The 22558-nt window shown below is 39.6% G+C and overlaps 1 protein-coding gene across 1 annotated transcript in view; it reads left to right on the top strand.

The window, feature by feature from the left end:
* The window catches only part of LOC123259937 (syndetin-like), an 89639-nt gene that overhangs the window by 41534 nt on the left and 25547 nt on the right, over nucleotides 1-22558 (top strand). Inside the window, exon 4 of the mRNA XM_044720766.1 lies at nucleotides 16225-16414. Within this exon, the coding sequence (XP_044576701.1) occupies nucleotides 16225-16414 (190 nt within the window). The remainder of the gene's footprint in view (nucleotides 1-16224; nucleotides 16415-22558) is intronic.

The following is a 22558-nucleotide window of genomic DNA, read 5'->3' as shown; positions in this document are numbered from 1 at the left end:
ACTTTGAAATTAAATATCTCGGAAACTAGATGGTCAAAAATTCTCAAATTTCGCCAATCGATGCAGAATTGAATAAATATTAATCTCCAAAAGTTTGAAAAAAATCCTAAGAAAACGACTCTTGCGAGAGTAATACCTTATACTGTTTAATATACCCACGAAAACCCGACAAAGTTTCAATTAAATCCAGCCAACCGTTCTTTTTCCCACTTGATTGAATTTTTGAAAAAATTAAAGGAGCAAGAATTTCGCTCAAATGTCATGATTTTTATCAAAAATAAAAAAAAATTAGAAAAACGGTTGACCCTAAAGGCCATCCCTGCAACTTCCCGCTAATTCCATACCTAGGCAGTTAAAATTGCACTTATGACGTTTTTGACTTCTCGAGCTCAAAAATACAATTTATGTGTTATTTTGAGCTCTTCGAGCTCAAAGAGATAGCTTTGCTATGCTTTTGAGCTCTTCAAGCTCAAAAGTCTTATCAAAATTCGATGAAACACGATTTTTCTAATTTTCAAACTGCTGTAATTTTTCAATAAATCAATCGGTTTTCACGCGGTAGGCGGTGATCGATGTGGATTTTTGAGTTCTATAAAAAATTTTGAACAAAAAAATCGATCTGATAAGAAATTTCGGAGTTATTACAAAAAAAAAAACACTTTTTTTTATTTTTTTCGACAACGATATCTCACGCAGGCATCAACCGATTCTGACACTCTATGTGGCGATCGATGTGGGTTTACAAAGTCAAGAGCTAATTAGTTGTTGAAGTTGATCGGTTCAGCCAATTCGAAGATATTTAAAAAAAAATGAAAAAAAAATAACTTTTGTTTCCACTTTTTTTGCAATTTCTCGAAATTTACTGGTCCGAATCGGTTCCAACTAACAGAAAATCTAAGTTTGGCGAAGCTCTTTCGAATGACACCAACCGCGATGAAATCGGTCATGCCGTTTAAAAGTGACAAGAGGTTTACACACACACACACACACACACACACACACACACACACACACACACACACACACACACACACACACACACACACACACACACACACATACACACACACACACACAGACGTACGGACATCATCGTGAAAATAGTCAGGAAAGCTTCCTAGGACCTCGAAACGTCGAGATCCGATGAAAACTCGATTTTCGAAAAACGGGGTAAAACCAATAACTTCCCGATTTTTGAAAATTTTCAATTTTCTTAGCGGGAAGTTAAAAATTTTTTTTCAATTGGCTGTCGATGAGAAAGTAAGTTACTATATTTTCGTAATTTTTAGAAAATTAGAAGAAAAAATTATTAAAATTGTAACAGGGTAATTTACCCTGTATCGGTAAAACCGATCACGCATGATAATTATTCGACGCAGCACTGGCGCGTCTCGGTCTTCGGGACCCATTAGCGTTAAGTGGGGGTAAGTCTGAGGTTTCTTGGCTGATCGCGTAGCTGCGGTGAGTTAGAAGTAGTGCAGTGCTCAGTTCAACAACATCAGCAGCCAAAAAGTCCAAGAAGGAAGCCAGTTTTGAACAAAAAGTTTCCTCAGCACAAATTTAACTAGGTATTGAGACTTTTACATTTTTGATGAGCCAAGGGGATCGTATACCCGGCTCATCAATTTTACTACTTTTCATTATTAATTAAATTTTGATAATTCAACTGTTTATAATAATTTGCTCAATGATAATTAATTAATTTAACTGATTTGATTCGTTAGCATTGTGAGCATTCCTCTTGGAGGATTTTATACCCGAGGAATGTTCTAGACACCTTGGGTTTAGGAGTCGTGAGAAATTAAATTATTGATTCAGCCAGTTAATAATCATTAACATCCTAGATTGGCTTAAATAAATTCATTTTTTATTAATAAAATAATAATTAATTTCTGAACACCGAGAATAATTCCAATCGGCAGCTCACGATCGGGCAAGCGCCGCTCGTATACCCGAGGTCAAGGCTTGCTACGCACTAACGAACATCGGCGTCCATTTTGAGTGCGCAAATTCCTGGCAATTATTTCACGTGATACTTTATTAGTAAGAACAATTGAATTATTATTATTTAATATTATTTGTTACAAAAAAGTATTATTTATTTAATATAATTTATTCAGAATTGGCTACTGAACTTCGACGCAATTAAGATTGGATACCCGTGGATAATTTTTCGTGAATTTATTTTACATTGAGATAATTTGTTTTATTAATTATTTATAAATCGAAAAATTCCACGTGGTCATTTACACATTGAACTATTAAAGACTAAAAATATTATTTTATTGGAATTATTTATAAAAATATTTAATGGCGTGGATTAAATCCCAGAAAAGTAGTTAGAATTTCATAAAGAAATATTCTTAATAATTTATTCAAAATTTAAGAAATAAATTACGAGTTGAGTTGAAATAAATTTATGCGTCGATATTGTTCCTAAAAATTTGTTTGATGTTGAGTATTAAACTTGTGGATAATTTGGAATAAATTCAAGCATCGGTTTTTAGTGTAGATTTTTTTGAGAATTAAATTATTAGTTGTGAAAATGTTTTACGATTTATTTGCGAGCTAATGACTGAAAATTTTAGTATAAATTAATGTTGTAATTTTTGGAGTTTAATTTTATAAGTCAAAAATAAAAGTTAAGTAGAGCCAGTGTGTGTGTGTGTAAGCGGGTTATGTGTGTGAAGATCGTGCGAAATATGTGTGTGTGAGTGTGTACATTCTCTACTTGTTGATGTTTTGCCGAGTAGAGTAGTTCGTAGAGTCTAAGAGCGTGAGGATCCGGTGGACAGCGCGACTTAGTTAGAAACTGCGGTATAGACGCTCCATAAGAGGGTACCGTCAGGATTAAGAATTTTGATGGAGCGTGAGGGTCCAGTGGACAGCGCGACGTAGCTAGAAACTGCAGTAAAGCGCTCCTTATGAGGGTACTGTAGGATTAAGAATTTTTGTAACGATCTCTACTTGTTGATGTTTTGCCGAGTAGAGTAATTAACACACCTTAGAAGCCGTTGTATAGACGCCAAGTTGGGGTACAGCGGTAGTAAGCTAGAAACTGCAGTAAAGCGCTCCTTATGAGGGTACTGTAGGATTAAGAATTTTTGTTAGTTATCAGGAATTTACACATCGCCTTCGTATACGATAGCCTCTGTACGAGGTGCTTTGCTGGCTATTTAGGTTAAGTGTAGGCGTCGGTTTTAGCTCGGAATCCTCGGTAGTAATAAGTCGTAGTGTTAAGTTAGTTTTAAGTGAGTCAGTGTACGTGCGAGTGAACAAGTTATTTTATTTTGTTGTTAATAAATTTTTGGTACCGTTGTTAGTTAAAAATTTATTCATTTCAGATCACCTTCCTCCACTCTCTCTCCCTGTAGATAAGTTCAGCTCTGGATCCGGTTCCGGGAACCGCGATTAAAAATTCCGGTGGCACCCTCTTATTAATTAATTTAGATTCATTAGTTAGTTTTATTATTTCATTTAATTAATTTAAGGCGCCAATTGAGCGGTATATCACCCGTTACAATATATATATATATATATATATATATATATATATATATATATATATATATATATATATATAAAGATATTGATAAAGGATATAAAATATCAATAAGAGATCAAAAGCAAATACAATTCACAATATAATTGCAGTTATTTTTAGTTCAATAATTTTTAATGTTAGCTTAAAATGTGACAATATTTATATTTTTACAATTTAATTGATATTTCATGCACTATTTCAATATTCTGAAAATGATTTGTTCTGGTTAAAAATTTTTAATAAAATTAAGCTTATTGGACTATTGAAGACTTGAATTAAATTTTTTTTGAGAACTTGCTTTTAGCACCCTTTGTACATTCATCGATTTCCGCGTTATTGATCACTTACCGCTTGATTGATTCAATTAGTAGATTCTATTGTCTTCTGATTTAATTAGTTCTTAATTGGTTCGGTTTTTAGGTTAGTTTTTAGCTAGTTATTGCAACAATAGCAACGCGTGTATCTTTTAAATAGAATAAAACAATGTCTGAAAAAACAAACCAACGGAACTAAATAAATTTAGTTGGCTTTGAGTCAAAAAATTTAAATGGTTCAAAATTACCTGTGAAGCGCGATGTTTTATCTTTGTTTTTTCATATACGTCGAACAAAAAAGCTTGGAATTCGCACGAGTTCCAAATTCGTTCTTTGTCAAGTTGTTAAAGTATGACATAAATTTTTTCTCCCTCTTAACAATTTACATCACTCCATTGTGAGAATTGAAAAATCGTACAAAGACTGGCAAAAAAAGCAAGTTTACATAGCTAGAAAAAAATCTCCAACAAAAATTAGTTGAAAAGAATTTCAGTGATTCTCTCGATTGCTTATTCGATATTGCTCTGCAAAATGCTTTGCAAAACTTAAGTTCTCCCCAAAAAAATTTTTTTTGTTAAACTCGCTCCCCAAGTTCAACTTTTGAGCGCTAGGTGGCGTCCGAAAAGATACTCATTTGTAGAGACTCTACCATACTGCCTCTTTTCTGGGGCCTAGGCCACAAAGTTTACTTCCCCCGTTTTTTCCGTTCTGACCTTGTGCAATCGGATGAAATTTAAAACGAAATAAATCAAATTCTAGTGTACCGACCGATGGATTTTGAGTAATTTTTAAACTTATAGTTACTATTAAGTGGCGCTAATTATTTCTCTGCTCGCAGTTTATTAAAAAACGCCCCTAATGTTAATAAAATAACAACCACGCCACAAATAAATGTTAATAAAAAAATAATTAATATAAAATTAAGTTTTTTTGCCCTTGTGAAACTTCATAAAATTTGAATATATCATTATTTACCCCCTATCTCTCAAAAGTTAAACTTATGGAGCGATAATAACAAAAAATATTGTATGTCATTAGGCCTCAAAGTGGCAATTTTCTGACAACGACGATTTAACGATATTTGCTTTAAAGTTTGTGACGCGAATGTACGAAAACGATTGTAAATTTCCGTCCTCGGCTCCGCCCCGGACATTAAAATTACGCCCGTTTTTGTACATTCCCGCCCCGAACCTTAAGCTCATATCGCAATATGGTCGTTGTCAGAAAATTGCCACTTTGCGGCCATATGACATAAATTACTATTAAGTGATAGTCGAGAAATTCGTAAAGTCAGTTGTTAACAATTTCAAGAAATGTTCAAGAGGTACAAAGTACATCAACTGTTGACCTGGAAAATTACTTGAATATTGTTCAGGTGGGGAGTTCAGAATCAAATTTAGACACCATTGAAGCTGATATAACAGGTATTTTAGATATTTACTACTCACTTCTATTTTTTTTTAATGTTTTTTTTTCTCATGAAATTTTATACACTTTTTATATAATTTATTTTCTCACGTGTATTGCTATTGAAACTCTATTATTATAACAAAAATTTTTCTCACACTATATTTTCGCTGCTGATTTCAATCTTTTAATAATTAATGCTTACCTAATCAGCAATTTATTTTCACTCTGTTCTAATATTTTCCAGAATTTCATAGATTAAAACAAATATACTTTTGCAGTAATAAAAAGTTAAAATTATTTTTTTTTGCAATTTACACAAAGTGAAAATTATTGAGATAGAAGTAAAAATTTGTTTAAACTTAGAAAATTCGAGTATCTTCAATTATTTCTCCGCTCAAAAATAGTATATTTCTTACCTAGGGCAGGAAAATAAGAAATGTCTCAGATGACATGTAATTGTTGACCGAGGCGAAGCCGAGGTCGACAAACATGTGATCTGAAACATTTCTTATTTTCCTGCCGTAGGTAAGAAATATACTATTTCTGTAAATGAGGAGGAATAATTTTTTTTGTGATAAGCAAGTTTGTTGAACTGATCAAATTGAAATACACTAGCCACAAAAATGAAGTGATTTAAAAAAAATGCTAAATTTTCGGGTGAACAGATCAAATTAGAAAAACAGAACAAATCATTTTCAGAATATTGAAATAGTGAACGAAATATCAATTGAACTGTAAAAATATAAATATTGTCACATTTTAAGCTAATATTAAAAATTATTGAACTAAAAATAACGGCAATTATATTGTGAATTGTATTTGCTTTTGATATCTTAATGATATTCTATGTCCTTTATCAATATATCGATACTGCCATGTAACGGGTTGTTTTTACGTACTGCTCATTGGCCCCTTTATTAATCTAAATAAAAGCAATATAATAAATGAATGATTCTAAATTAACAAGGGCGCCACCAGGATTTTGTATCTCGGTTCCTGGAACCGATAACCAGAGCTGAGCTTATAACCTACAGGGAGAGAGAGTGGAGGAAGGTGGTCTGAAAGAAATAAATTTTTATTTGTGAAAATATGCGTCTATACCGCAGTTTCTAACTAAGTCGCGCTGTCCACCGGACCCTCACGCTCTTAGACTCTACGAACTACTCTACTCGGCAAAACATCAACAAGTAGAGAATGTACACACTCACACACACATATTCCGCACGATCTTTACACACATAACCCGCTCACACACACACACACACACACACACACACACACACACACACACTGGCTCTACTTAACTTTAATTTTTGACTTATAAAATTAAACTCCAAAAATTAGAACATTAATTTATACTAAAATTTTCAGTCATTAGCTCGCAAATAAGTCGTAAACCATTTTCACAACTAATAATTTAATTCTCAAAAAATCTACACTAAAAACCGATGCTTGAATTTATTCCAAATTATCCACGAGTTTAATATTCAACATTAAATAAATTTTTAGGAACATTCGACGTAAAATTTTATTTCAATTCAACTCGTAATTTATTTCTTAAATTTTGAATAAATTCTTAAGAATATTTCTTTATAAAATTCTGACTAATTTTCTGGGACTTAATCCACGCCGTTAAATATTTTTATAAATAATTCCAATAAAATAATACTTTTAATTTTCAATAGTTCAATATATAAAATGACCGCGTGGAAGTTTTCGATTAATAAATAATTAATAAAACAATTTTTCTCAATGTAAAATAAATTCACGAAAAATTATCCACGGGTAATTCGATCTCAATGGCGTCGAAACTCAGTAACCGATTCTCAATAAATAAAATATTTTTAAATAATTAAATAACCTCCAATAACAAATTATATTATTAAATGATAATTCAATTGTTATAATTTATAATAATAGTCCAGTTGTTAATTTTGTAAATTGTTGAGTAGTAAAATTCACAAAGGAATTTGCGCGCTCAAAATGGACGCCGTTGTTCGTAACTGCGTAGCACGTTTTGGACCTGAGGTACCGAATGCTATGTCGTGTCGATTGGAACCTTCTCGATGTTCAGAATTTAATTAATAAAATAAATTTATTTAAACCAATCTAAGATGTTAACAATTATCAATTGGCCAAATTAACAAATCAATTACTCACGATTTCCAAACCCAAGAGGTCTAGAACATTCCTCGGGTATAAAATCCCCAAGAAGAATGTTCACAATGCTAACGAATAAGAATTAATTACAATTAATTAATTATTTAATTATTATTAGGCAAAATATTATAAACAATTGAATTATCAAAAATTTGATTTAATAATGAGAAGTAGTAAAATTGATGAGCCGGGTATACGACTCCCTTGGCTCATTAAAAATGTAAAAGTCTCAATATCTGGTTAAATTTGTGCTGAGGAAACTTTTTGTTCAAAACTGGTTTCCTTCTTGGACTTTTTGGCTGCTGATGTTGTTGAACTGAGCACTGCACTACTTCTCACTCACCGCAGCTACTCAACTGACCAAGAAACCCTAAATTTCCCCCACTTAATGCTAATGGGTCCCGAAGACCGAGACGCGCCAGTGCTGCGTCTAATAATTATCACGCGTGTGCGGTTTTACCGTCACAGGGTAAATAGCCCTGTTACACTCCTCCCTGCCAGACCAGCACTAGGGAGTCTCGATCTTCAGTTCCCCGCCAGGTGTACATGGAATATAATATGACACAAAATTATTAAAAATACAAAAGATAAATTTAATTACGCAGCTACAAGTCTTCATCGTAGTCCAATTCCAGGACGTCGTCATCGCTGTCTTCTCCGTCGCCGAAAATTCCCTCTACCCCGATCCCAGAGTCCTCGGATACCGGTGGCACATTGTCCTCGCTGAACTCCATCTCGGACCAGTTAGGCCCTCTTAGCTCGCCCTTCTTCCTCTTCTTCTTTTTCTTTCCTGTCTTACGGCGGACAGGAGCACTACTAGGCTCTGGCTTTAGCATCTTCTCAGTACGAGGAATGCCGGTCTCCATAATTCCAGTCTTGGCAGTCCGGTGCCTCCTTATATAAACTCGCCTTGTAGGCGGCGAAGGCTGGTGTCAGATGAGGCGGACACTCAGGAAGCTAAAACGTGGATGTTGAGGCTACCTGAGTGTCAGCAGCACGTTGGCTCTTAGTGGGGAGCACTGCAGCCTCCTCCACCTCCATGGGCGTGGGCTCGGCCGTTGTCACAGGTGGTGCGCGGGCAGGAGCGGGTACCGACGAAACAGAGCGTCTCCTGGGTGTTGCCGCTGATGGTTGGGATCTCGTGAAGACCCTGGTCTTAACGTAAGTGGACGAACTTGCAGGCTTATTCGTCGTGGCCGGTGGTCGACGAGGTATGGCCCCCTTGGACACCTTAGTACATGTCCGGGTATAACGCTTTGACATCCTGTCGAGTCTGTAGACTTAAAAGAAAAAATTTTAGACTTCTAGGTGATGCTGGTACAGACCACGGTGGACTTGGACTTGGTTTTGGCTCAGACATGGGCTCAATTGATGACAGCGTTGGTTGAAGTCTCCCTGACTTAAAAGACGTCTGCGACCCCACCTTCGTTCGAACAGTACGGACACTTCAGGTCATCAGCTTCATGAGCTCGAGATAGCATCTCAGCCCCCCCCTCACCAAACTTCAGCTAGGTGCTCCTACTGTAGTTGTAAATCTAGTTTTTATACCATGGAGCTGACAATTGAGACAATAATCAAATGCTCCTTGTCTATTCCGGGTTCTTGATAAACTAGATGACACGAGACTAGTACCTCGTACACCTTAATTTCACCTCGAAGTCCATCCCCAGGACCAAGAAATAACCTAGGTCGGGTAAAATACACAATTATGGTTCTCCAGCGGTCTGACTCGAATTATGAAAGGTGCTCCACTCTTACTTTACCAGTAAAGCGATTAGCAAGAAACACTCCTTCCTTGGTCTGATCTTCTTGTAGATCACCAACAACTAGATGTTTAAATATCTTCATACACTCTTCCATTTGATATAAGATCTCTCACTATCTCTATCTAATGTCTCTTGGAGCATTAATAGTATCATGATGTTTATAAAGACGTGTTGATAGTTGGTGAGACTACTCGTTGACTAACTGCTGGTTTGCACACATAGCAGCATATTTCTGGTATTTTGCCGGTAATAGAAAGTAGGGATCTTCTTTTCCGGTTTTTTACTGCAATAGTGCTGCAGATATACAGTAAATATGCGATCCATTTACGGTTTAAATGCTGTTTATATACCGTAATTTTTTTATTGTTTTGCCATAAATATTCTAAATTTATTTCGTAATTTTTTCGTAATAATTCGACAAAAAAACTGGCTAAAATAACTCAAGTATTAGGGTAAAAATACAGCATTCATATAGTATAAATACCGAATCTTCACGGCATTTTCAAAACCGCGAGGGTATGTCAAAAGATAATAAAAATGGTTTTATTTTTTCAGAAGAATAATTTCTAATCATTATAATTATGTTGTAACATAATTAAAATTCGTGTATTTGAGTATCCGTCCCAATGCATAAGCATTCAATTTTATGTCGGGACATAAAATAATTATATTTTAATAATGTCAGTGCATAAAAAAAATTCACTCAAAACATATGTCTCAAATTAAAAATAAATTTTTCTTAACTTCCCACTAAGAAAATTGAAAATTTTCAAAAATCGGGAAGTTATTGTTTTCACCCCGTTTTTCGAAAATCAAGTTTTCATCAGATCTCAACGTTTTGAGGTCTTAGGAAGCTTTTCTAACTATTCCTGTGATGCTGTCTGTATGTCTGTATGTATGGGTGTGCGTGTGTGTGTGTGTGTATGTTTTTTAGGGGAATCCTTTTTACGGATTCTAGGCATAGCTGTTTGGCCTGGATATGTGGCGACTCGACGCAGCGTCATACTAAAACTCGACACTAACGCCCCTACCCCTTAAACCCTAAACCCCTTTTCCTTCTTCCCTCATGGAAACCGCCGTCAGGCATTACTTCGTGAAGGGAGGATCTAGCTACTGCTTTTCCTTCTGGTGGCCAAGGTGTTAACTACCTTCCTTCTATCTTCTGCTATTTGCTCTTTTTCTTTCGGTGGAACGCAAGTCTTTAAGGTCTTCTGTTGCAAACGTGTTGGTAGCGTTCCAGGCAGCTTCTGATGACAACATTGCTTCTACTAGTGAATCTGGTTGCATTCTCTGGTTCAGGATCCTCTCCAGTTCTTCACGCTGTGGATCGAAACGAGGACATACAGAGAAGACGTGCTCCGCGTCTTCAGCAGCTCCTGGACAGGACGGGCACTCCGAAGAGTCATCGTGCTTAAAGCGGTGTAGATACTCTCGAAAACACCCATGTCCCGACAACATCTGCGTAAGATAGTAATTGACCTCACCGTGATTCCGGTTAAGCCAAATGTCGATCCGAGGTATGAGACGGTGCGTCCACCTACCCTTCTCTGCAGCATCCCATTGTAGTTGCCATCGGCCTATGCTCTTCTGCCGTTCTTCAATTCTAAGTTCTTCAGGGCTCAGTGTAGTTGACCTTTTTCGTTGGTAAAGGGTCCGCCTTTCCTCTGCTAGAACTCTAAGAGGTAGGGTTCCAGCAATGACGCACACTGCTTCTTCTGATATAGTGCGAAAGGCACTAGCTACTCGTAGGGCACTCAGTCGATATACTGGTCCAGCCTTTCTCCATGATTCTTGCGTCTTTAATGCGTCGGCCCAAATGGATATTCCGTAAGTGAGCACCGATATGACTACTGATGACAATAATAGCCTCCTGCTCTGTTTTGGGCCTCCGACGTTCGGCATCAGTCGTGCGAGACTAGCCCTCACTACTGACGCTTTGGCACTGATATGTTCCACTTGCTGCTTGAAGTTGAGTCGGGCATCAAGCATCACTCCCAAATATCGGATATAAGGTTGTGATGTGATTTCTTGTTCGCCGACTTTCAGCTTAATGATCTCTACCACTTTTCTGCTGGTAATAAGCACTGCCTTAGTCTTGTGTTGCGCCAGTTGCAGGTTCATTGCGTCCATTCACCGGTCAACGCGCTCAAAAGTGAGATCGAACATATGGTTTATCTCGTCAAGGTGTTTGGCAACAATCACTATGGCTACGTCATCTGCATATGCTACGAGTTTGACGTTTCTTGGCAGAGTTAGTCTTAATAGACCGTCATACATAATATTCCACAGGAGCGGGCCTAGGACTGAACCTTGTGGTACACCTCCAGTAATATCATACTCCCTCGGACCGTTCTTCGTGTCATACTTCAAGACCCTATTTTCAAAGTAGCTTGTTACGATCTTAAGAAGGTATTCTGGTACATTCTTCTCTTGGAGGGCCTGCATGATGCATTCCCAATTGGCGGAGTTGAATGCGTTTCTGATGTCTAGGGTCGCCACCAGGCAATACTCTTTCGTTCCACCCTTCCATCTGGTTCCTGCCATCGCTTCCTCGGCCGTATCAACAACCAGTTTGATTGCGTCCAGGGTTGATCGTCCTTTCCGGAATCCATACTGATTGTCTGCCAGGAGTGGGTCGACTACTGCTTCAATTCTCTGGTGAATTATGCGTTCAAATATCTTACCCGCTGTATCTAGCATGCAAAGTGGGCGGTAAGATGACGGTTCATCCAGTGGTTTCTTCCCTTTAGGTAACAGTACCAATCGTTGCTGTTTCCACTTATGCGGGAAAGTCCCCTCTTTAAGGCATGAATTATAAACGTCTAGGAATAATGTTGGAGCTGCCTTTATGATGGTTTTCAAGGCTATATTAGGGATTCCGTCCAATCCCGGCGCTTTATTATTCCCTACACGGTTACAGGCCTCCAGCAGTTCTTCTTCAGTGACAGGTGGAGTGTCTTCCAGTTCGCCTGGCGCGAACTGGTAATCGAAGTTGCGTTGCTGTGGGAATAGTGCAGTGACGATTTTCTGGAGAAGTTGAGGACACGTAGGTGATGGCATTTGTTGTTTTTTTAGGTGGGTCATAACCACCTTATAAGGCCTACCCCACACGTCTTTATCCACCTCGTTGATGAGCTCTTTCCAGCATTGTCTCTTACTATCCTTGATAGCTTTGTTCAATGATCGACGGGCTTTTTTGTATTCTGCGACCAGCTCCGCAGAGTTAGGTCGTTGATAGCCACGCTGGGATATTCTTCTTTTCTTTAGACACTCTTTCCGAAGAACACTGATGTGGTCGTTCCACCAGTGCACTGCCGGGCGTTGGCTTATGCTGTGTTTCCGGACCATACTGGCGTCACAGGCCTGGACAACTCTTTTTATCAGGTCCTTGGTCATTTCTTCTGCGGATCCAGTAGTAATCGGTTCACTATTAAGGGCTATTACCAATGTGCTTGTGTCAAAAGGCTTCACTTTCCATCCAATGGTATTGAATGACTTGATTGGTCTTCTTGTATTCCGGTCATGTGATATTTCCCAGAGAATTGCCTTGTGGTCACTGGCTGTGTAGATATCCATCACCTTCCAGTCGTATTTCCCACTGATGAGGCTGCTGCTGACGAGAGTGAGATCTACGATAGAGCTTGCTTCTCCTTTAGTATAGGTTGGCGTATCACCACTGTTGAGCTGGACTACATCTAGTGTAGAGAAAGCTTCTAGGAGTGCTTTTCCTCGCGCATTTGTCTGCTTGCTGCCCCAGTCTACTGCCCAGGAGTTGAAGTCACCGGCAATCGCGACCGGATAGTGCTGCTTGGCGTCCTCGGTCAGTTTGTCCAAGAATTCAGTGAATTCAACAATGGATAGGCTAGGTGGTGCATAACAGCTGTAGAAACGGATGCCGTTTACTGTTGCTGCTACAAAGCCGGCATTATCATTGTTAACTACACTCTGAAAGGGATGCTTACCACAAGACCAGATGATAGCCTTGGTGGTGCTGTCAGATTCCCAAGGCTGGGTATTCAGGTATCTGTATGGCTCTGCTATCATTACTAAGTCTAACTCTAGTTCTCTTGCTGTTTGCATAAGCAGATCATGTGCAGCTTCGCAATGGTTTAGGTTTAGGTGCAATATCTTCATGTCTGTTTGTTTGTTATCTTCTGGAGTGCCTCTTTAAATACTGGGCACCTGGATGCGCCGGCATGATGAGCCGAGTTCTCCGCACTTTGATCCGCGCATAATACACATTTCGCTGGGTTTTTGCATTCAGCAATCTTGTGTCCCTCTTGTCCGCACCTAATACATAGCTTAGACCGATCCACATTGCTCTTGCACTGGGATCCAAGATGTCCAAAGTGCCAGCACTTGAAACATTGGATTGGTCTCCTCGTAGCTCGGATTCGGCAGTTGGCCCAGCTGATCCGGACTTTACCGCTTCCTGTCAATATCTTCCGCGCTGCAGCTGCTGGTAGTGTCACAACAGCTGTCTGAGTACCTTTGTAGGCCTTATGAATCTTAATTGTCCCTAGTGGTATCTCGCAGGTTTCTCCGATTTCCGTTTGCAAGGCAGCCTGAATATCCTCCTTGGTTGTGGTACCGTCAAGATCTCGGATTTCGACGTCTTCCTGTGGCCCTATGCAGATTACCTTTGCGTCTTCTTGGAGGATGTCCGCGATGGTCTTCTGTAAGACTTGGCCTCGGTCAGCGCTCTTCCTCGAAAGCGTAATCAGCAAGCTCCCGGTCCTAGTTCTTTGGATCTTATCCACTGTAGTACGGACCTGTTCGTCAGGGACGTCCTGCTTTATTCGCTTCAGAATTTCAGCATACTTTGCCGTCTCTGCGGGGCGGATGATCAGTGCATCCGGCCTGATCCGTTTGCGCGGTTCTTTCCGATCAGGCTCTGGCCTGGACTTCTTTGGCGGTTGCTTCTGGAGCTTTTCTACTGCTTGCTCTCTCTTGGACTTCCTTGACTGGACTTTTTGCCATTCATTCACCTCCTTTTTTCCGCCGTTCTGTGTAACTGCGTTTTTCGGGGGACTTGGTTTAAGGTCCTTCTTCTTCTTTGTACGGCTGGTCATTGAGTCTGGGGAATTTCGTTCTTTCCTTTTCCCGGGCCTGATATCAGTTCCAGTTTCCTCTCCGTCTTCAACAACTGACTCGACGTCACCCTCGCCACCTGTGTCCATCTCCTCGACAAACGTGTCGGCTTTTGCTGGTGAAACCGCTGTCACACTCGTCTTCATCACGATATTACCGTGTTGTTGTTGGATCTCCTGCCATTCTTGGTCCAGTTTTTTGAACCTTCTCAGGGCACTGCAGATGTTCGTCGACTTCGACTTGATCTCCTTGTGGACATTTTGCTTGGTTTGGAGAAAGTCCTGCAGTCCACTGACTTGCTTCTCCAGATGTGCCAGCGCATCTGTCCTCTTCATCTTTGCACTAAGTAGCAGTGCGTCTTGCTGGGCATGAGGCCCGTTTTCACTCTTGTTTGTTTCCTGTGCATTACTCATACTTTTTAATTTACCAGCGCATCGTACGGAGTGGAGCGGGTTGCCATAACTAGGAACAGGTGTACCCTCGGAGATAGTACTCCTACCCCAGTTCCCTGAGGCCTAGCCGACACTTAGCCAGTCCCGGAATACACGGACGGACTAGACTCGCTCGGAGCAGTGAAGATTCCGATCTCTAACACGCACTGCGTACTTCCTGATCAAGGCCCGAAGTGGCTGGCTCCTGATCCACTGCTGCAACTTACACCTCGGTAGAGCAAGCTCACATCAGCCGTGGCCTGCATCGTCGGAAACTACGATACAGGTTCCGGTCACTCCCAGTGGCTCACAGCAGAGAACGATCGTCTTGTTAGGTCAGTTAGTGTGACCAACCCATTAAAGGGGAGTTTTATCCACGGGAGCGTATTTTGTTTGGTTATGTTGCTTGGCTCCTACCCGCTGTACCTCATCAACTAAGAGATTAAGTGTCATCCAAGGACAGCGAGCGTTCTCCCATCCGCTCGGGGAGACGCGCCCGATAGCAGTATCTCTTCTGCCCCGAGTGTGTGTGTGTATGTATGTGTGTATATGTGTGTGTGTGTGTGTGTGTGTGTGTGTGTGTGTGTGTGTGTGTGTGTGTGTGTGTAAACCTCTCATAACTTTTATACGGCTTGACCGATTTGATCGCGGTTGGTGCCATTCGAAAGGGTTCGACTAAACTTAGATTTTGAATACTACTTGGACTGATTCAGACCAATAGATTTTGAGAAATCTTAAAAAAACTGCGAAAAAATATTTTTTCAAATGTGGTTTTTTTTTTAATAACTTTCAAACGGCTTAACCGATCAGTTTTAAAAACTAATCAGCTCTCAACATCAAAAATCCACGTCGATCGCCACCAAGCCAGTCAAAATCGGTTGATTTGTTCGTGAGTTATCGTTGACGAAAGAAAACGAAAAAAAGTGTTTTTTTCGAATTTCACCGAAATTTTCGGTCTGATCAATTTGTGTTTGAAAATATATCATAGAATTTGAAAAACTGCGTCGAATACCGACAACTGCGTCAAAATTGTTTCATTCATTCAAAAGTTATTACTAAAAAAAGTTATTACAAAAAATAGTGTTCTATTATAATTCTATTAGACTTTTGAGCTCGGAGAGCTCAAAACTACACGAAAATTATATTTTTGAGCTCGAAGAGCTCACAAACGTAATAAGTGCAATTTTGAGCGCTTAATTACAAAAGTAGCGGGAAGTTGCAGAGATTGCCTTCAGGGTTAACCGTTTTCCGAATTTTTTTTTATGTTTCGCAAAAATATTTTCTGATTAAATAATAAAACGGCGTGCCATAGTACTACTATTTTTACGGAGTCTCTTTCTCAAACAAATTTTGCAAGTCTCGCTCTTTTCTTGTAAGAGATAAAAATAACATGTAACATGTGTATGAACAACATTTTAATGTTCATGAAAATATTAACCTATTGTAAAATTAATACATTTTTAATCTCGTTAATAAATTGATTGCTACTTTTATCTTTATTTTGATAGTTATTCAAATGCAAGAAAATGTTCAAATGGTGGACGAGGATTGATGCAACTTGATTATACACAATTGAAATTGAAGTTCGAATCGATAACTGGATTGAGACCGATGCCTTATAGTGAATTTGTTGAATCCTACGTCAAAGCTTACTACATTCCGGAGAATACGCTTCGTGAATGGATTAGATGTCATAAGGTATGCGTTATACATGAGTTGATTCTATATCAAACCATATTATGTCAATAAAGGATCATTCGCTTCGTTATTAATATTTCTATTGTAAAATTTCATGAATATAAAATTTCATACATGGCTATCATTTGATAACAAGGGATGATGTCTATAAAATTTCATATAATTTTATAAAGTTTTATAAGAGTTTATATCAAACTGGAAGAATTTTTAGACGTTTATCAAAGAACAGCTGATTATTTTAATAAATTTTTATATAACATTATATGATTTCTTAAATTTGATTGAATATATAAATATATTTAGTCCTCTTATCTAGGACTAATAGATTTATCATCTTAATGATTTTATGGACTAACGTAACTCTTAATTTTTTTCTAGAGACTTTAACTTGTTATGGTATATCATCAGCCTTCAAAACATATCTGGAATTTGAATCAATCAATTAACAATTTTTAGTGGAAAAGTAATATACATTCTTATTATTTAACTTACCAATTTTTAGACAAAATTTTTATAACGTTTACTTTGATTGCATAGTTACATGCATATCTTTGAGTCAAGGAAAGTTGTTCGTTTTTTAAATGGATCAAGGGTTATTTGAAGAAATATATGTACACTAAAATTTTTATTTTCTACTATCTCCGTATACTTGCATATTTATATACACGAGAAGGCAAAAAAAATCTCTGTTTGGTCGTCTTAAATATAACTTTACTCAACTATTTAAGACTTAGTAAGATAATAATTAGATGACTACTCTAAAGTTCTTCACAATTGTTCAGTGAACAGGCCCACTCGCTAGTAATTCGTCACTGGTGGGCTCCAAGAAAGCCATGAGCCGCACCTGATGACCGCTCGGTTCTGCTATTCTTAGCCAAACAGAAAATTCAACGCTTTGAATTTTCTGACGCTTGCGCAAACCGAGTTACTCTGACGTCACGAGCACGCTAGTTGTAATAAATTTTACTATTGGTATTTTACTATTGGCTATCGGTGTTGACATCGATAGAACAAATTTTCTGATTAATTGTTTCACTTCGCGGACATGCGCAGTCAGGCTTCTTCACGAAACTGACCAAAGAGACGCATTATTATTATCATCTTTCGTAACTACACTTTGAGTAATCGCAATGCAATTCCACTATATTAATGCTTTTTACGCGTATAAAGTCCGCTATTGTTAATTAAATAACTCAGTAAATTTAACTAGTTGTGCTTAATTATTTTGAATCTATTTCAGATTAGCTTTGTGCTTTATTTCGTAAATTCACCACTTTCTTTCAGTACCTTTTTGTTTTGACCACGTGGCAACCGGCTATATCTTTTTTCAACACCGCTGTGCTTAACTTATCCGCATTTTTAATAACAATCCGCTAACTAATTAATCTATAATCGAGTGTCATTAGTGTAATTAAATTTATAGTTCATATTTTCAATAATTCTTTTGTGTTTTTAGTTGAGATAACCACTCTAAATCTTATCCAAGAATTCCCGCTTTATAGTACATTTTACATTCAGTCTCTTGAGACGGATCAGGCTGGCTCTATCTTAATTAACTGTAGTAACCGCTGACAATTATGTTGAGTGTAGTTTTATTTCCGCTAGGAAGGGTCGAGTGTCAGGAGCCTCGCTGAGCATATCGGGTGCTGCTCCTGGTCATTCGTACACCGGTACGCTGAACTTTCCACTTATCAGACCGAAAACTCGACTTCGGGCCCAAAATAACCTCGCTGTGGAGAACGACGCAAGATAGTTGAAAAGTACCACTTGTGCTTCAACTGCCTTGTTCTGTACCGCGTTGTAGACTGCAAGACCGCTCAAGATTACTGAAAATGTGGTCAACGTCACCACACGTCCATAAATTTGGATGCACCAATGACAACAGCTTCGCCGCAGCCTGCATCTTCCGCACAAGGCAACTAACCGTTCCTTTAGACAGCTTATAGCTTAACATTAACTGTTGATCATTTCAGATCCGCTTTCCACCCAAGTATTACTCGCTACCACTTTAGTCCACGTTCGTCCGCATAATGGTAGTCCAATCACCGCAAGAATGTTGATCGATCAAGGCTCAGAGCTTCTATTCATGAGACAGGCGATTTTTAAGAAGCTTGGACAACTGCTACAATGCGACAAGGTCATGCTCAAGGGTATTGGCAATGTCACCGCAGGAAATTCACTAGTTGTGAGCACAATTAAACTTAATTCACTGTATACGCCGCTTCAATACAAGTCAGCATGCGAATTCTACCAACTCTGACGTAGACCCACCATCGATCGTGATCGCTGATTCAAAATGGCTGCATCCTGTGAACATCAAGCTCGCTGATCCGCACTATCTACAGCCGCGTTCGTAGACATTATCCTGGGTGCATCACCAGCTGCACAAATCATCAACGGTGAGATAAGACAAGGACCACGCGATTCACCTATCGCACAATCCACTACGCTAGGTTAAATTGTCTATGGAGCCATCACCGCTAAACACGTTTCAACATCACATGCAGCATTATACATGTCATTGGACACGTCATTACAAGACGCTTTTGCGAAGTTTTGGGAACAGGAAGAGGTTCCATCAGGTAATTCACCGCTCAACCCCGCTGAAGAAGACTAATGTGAAGTTCACTTTCGTCGAATGCACTATCGACAACCTGATGGACGCTACGTAGTGAGATTACCGCTTAAAGCCCCCAATTGTCAACTTGGTGATTGAATCAACGCAGCTATGGGGTCAGTCCGCAGATTAATAACTCGCCTGTCGTGAGAAAAAGAATATTCCGTCATGTATCGCGCGTTTATAGCAGAATACATGCAACTAGACCACATGGTTCGTGTTCCGATCAATGATCTGCTCGTCAACGCTTACTTCTTGCCCTACCATGGAGTATTAAAGCTTGACAGCACCACTACGAAGCTCCGCACAGTGTTCAACGGTTCCTGTGCAACATCTACAGGAATTTTATTGAACGACATTCTCCACGTAGGACCCAAAACGCATATTGACATCTTCGACGTGATGTTAAGAATCCGCTGCACCAGTATACTATTCGCTACTGACATCACCAAGACGTTCAGGCAGATTGAGGTCGAACTTGCTTGATTGGCCACTTCAGTGTATTCTTTGGATTGATGAGAACAACTTAGTCAACGCTTATTGCCTCAAGACTGCCACCTACGGGACCGCTAGTGCGCCCTTCGACGCTGTTTGGTGCTCATCCAGCTAGTCAAGGATGAAGGACAGTTTCCCGCTTGCAATTCCTCCAATGTTGGAAACACGCTACGTAGATAACATCTATGGAGGAGCAGACACCGAAGAAGACGCTATCAAGGTCACAGTAAAAACAAAAGCACCAGTGTACTGATTACGGCTGCTTTCCATTCGCTAAGTGCGCTAGCAATAGTTAAACTGATTTTGATTAAATTCACTCAAGGACAGTTCTTTGCTAGAGAGATACACACGTTTCAAGATGGTGATGGTCTGCCGAAAAACAACAGCATCACCAAGCTGATCCCATTCATCGACCATCAGGGAGTCCTAAGAGTTGGTGGCCGCTTAAAGAACGCATTGCTGGACCCAGAAGACAAGCATCTCAGGACAAGGAACTCAGCTTACGGTTGCAAATTTACGCAAGAGTGTCTGGATCATCAGAGGCTGTGTTCCAGTAAGATCATTCATCTTACTCTGCACTATCTGCACTAAATATCGTGGAGAACGCGCTCAGCAGCTGATAAGTCAACTACCTGCCGCACGAGTGCAGCCAATGAGAGCATTCCTGCATACAGGACTCGACTACATTGGACCCATCAGATCAAAAAACCTTTCGAGAACGTGGCGCCAAAACGTACAAAGACTGGATTGCAGTTTTTGTCTGCATTCTCGGCTCCGCTGTACATCTAGAGCTAGTCACCGACTACACCGCAGCCGGTTTCATCGCCGCTTCACCAGTCACCGAGGTATCTGCCACACGCTCTACTTAGACTGTAAAAAAAAGCTTTTTAGGGGCAGATAAAGAGCTGAAACGACTATTCGCTGCAGGATCCCGCTCACTCCGTAAATTCTCTGTGTTAATCATTTAAGATGGCACGAACTGTAAATTTAATCTGCTTGGAGCTCCCCACTTTGGAGGAAAATGGGAAGCCGCAGTGAAATCTATAAAATTTGATCTCCGTTGATCAATCGGAAAATCGCTGTTGACGCTTAAATAATATACTACGTTACTGGCTTAAATTAAAGCAATATTAAATTCCAGGCCGCTTACACCGGTGAATGGAGATTCTGCCAACCTGGCAGTAGTGACACTAGTTCATTTTTGAATTGGACACTCACCGCAATACCTGAGCCATCGCTGACAGAATTAAAACCCGCTAAGCTCTTGCACTAGGAACAAGTCCAGCAAATGGTTCAACATTTTTGAAAACGCTGTTACCAGAACTGCATCTACCGCTACCAAACCATCTCAAAATAGCACCATCCACGCAACGAGATCAAGGTCGTTTCAGATGTACTGATCACCACTGAGAATCTCCCGCCTACCAAATGGCCGCTGGCCAGAGTTATTGTTCTTTATCCAGGCAATGATGGTAAAGTCCGGATAGTCACAGTGAATGCAGTTACAAAAGAGCTAGTAAGTCCAAATACTAAACCGTGTTGACCATCATTCTTGACAGGTTGGATACTGTCTTATTAGCTTTTACTCAAGCGTTTTCGAGGTGTCCTTGAAAAGATAGCTTCTCATCGATCACTACTCGTAAATAACGCAGTGCCCTTGTCGATGTCAATGTTGTCTCGCCCATATCGGTGACGAAAGGTTTTGAGAATCACTTTTGTCGAGGAAAGACAACGATCTTGGTTTTCTGCTTGGTGAGTTTCAGGTGATGTTTTTCAAGCCAATTATCGATGGCGTCAATGGTTTCCCGAACAATTAGTTCTGCCTAGTCGATCGTCCTTTCTGGAAGCCATGTTGGCTTGTGACAAAGCCTCCAGCACGATCGATGTCGTTGCGTAGTCTTCCCTGTATGAGCTTTTTGAGCAGTTTCCCAGCAATGTCAAGCATGCAGAGTGGTCTGAACGACAAAGGTAATACAGGGCTACCTTTACCTTTGTCTAACGGAACCAATCTCTGCTGCTTCAGAGCTGTTGGAAACGTGCTAGTTGCTAGGCATGGGTTTCAAGCGATCAGAAGTATATCTGGGTATTCCAGAGCTACAATCTTGATCACCCATGCCGGGATACCATCGGGGCCAGGTGCCTTTCCTTTCCTGAGAGTCTTCGCCGCGTCCTGTAGTTCCCTAGTTGTGAGAGGTGTTACGCTGTTTTCCATATAATGTCTTCTTTCCCGTTGTGGGTGTTTGAGAAACAGCTCCACTACGATGCTGCTCATTAAAGCAGGTGATTTCGGTGCTTCTGGTGAAGCCTTTCTAAGTCGTTTGACGACAATTTGGTAGGCTTTACTCCAGATATCTTTATCAAGGTCATTACAGATCTCTTGCCACAATTTCACTTTGCTTGCTTCGATAGCCCAGTTTAGGTTCTTTTTGGCCTGCTTATTCTCGCTTAAATGCAGATCTTGATTAGGGGAGCATTTTGCAGTTGTCGTTGCTAGCTTACGTAGCTCGTGGCATTTTTTTCGAAGTTCTGCTATGTCTGGTGACCACCAGTACGCCAGCCTGTGAAAACCCCGATTTAGCCGTGGTACACAAGCATCACAAAAGGTAGCAATTTTTAACTTCCCGCTAAGAAAATCGAAGATTTTCAAAAATCGGGAAGTTATTTTTTTCCCCGTTTTGCAAAAATCGAGTTTTCATCAGATCTCGACGTTTTGAGGTCATAGGTAGCTTCTCTGACTACCCCCGCGATGTTGTCACTATGTCTGTATGTATGTGTGTGTGTGTGTGTGTGTGTGTGTGTGTGTGTGTGTCTGTGTGTGTGTGTGTGTGTGTGTGTGTGTGTGTGTACATCTGAGTGTGCATATGTGTGCGTGTATGTACGTAAACCTCTTATAATTTTCGAACGGCTTGACCGACTTCATCGCGATTGGTGACATTGAAAGGGCTTGACCAAACTCAGATTTTGAATACAAGTTAGACCGATTCGGACCGGTAGATTTAGAGAAATCTAAAAAAAACTACAAAGAAAAAATT

The sequence above is a fragment of the Cotesia glomerata genome, linkage group LG1 (genome assembly GCF_020080835.1).
Source record: "Cotesia glomerata isolate CgM1 linkage group LG1, MPM_Cglom_v2.3, whole genome shotgun sequence".
In the NCBI taxonomy this organism is placed as follows: domain Eukaryota; kingdom Metazoa; phylum Arthropoda; class Insecta; order Hymenoptera; family Braconidae; genus Cotesia; species Cotesia glomerata.
Note: the sequence above shows the minus strand (reverse complement) of the source record. Positions and strands in the feature narration are given on the sequence as shown.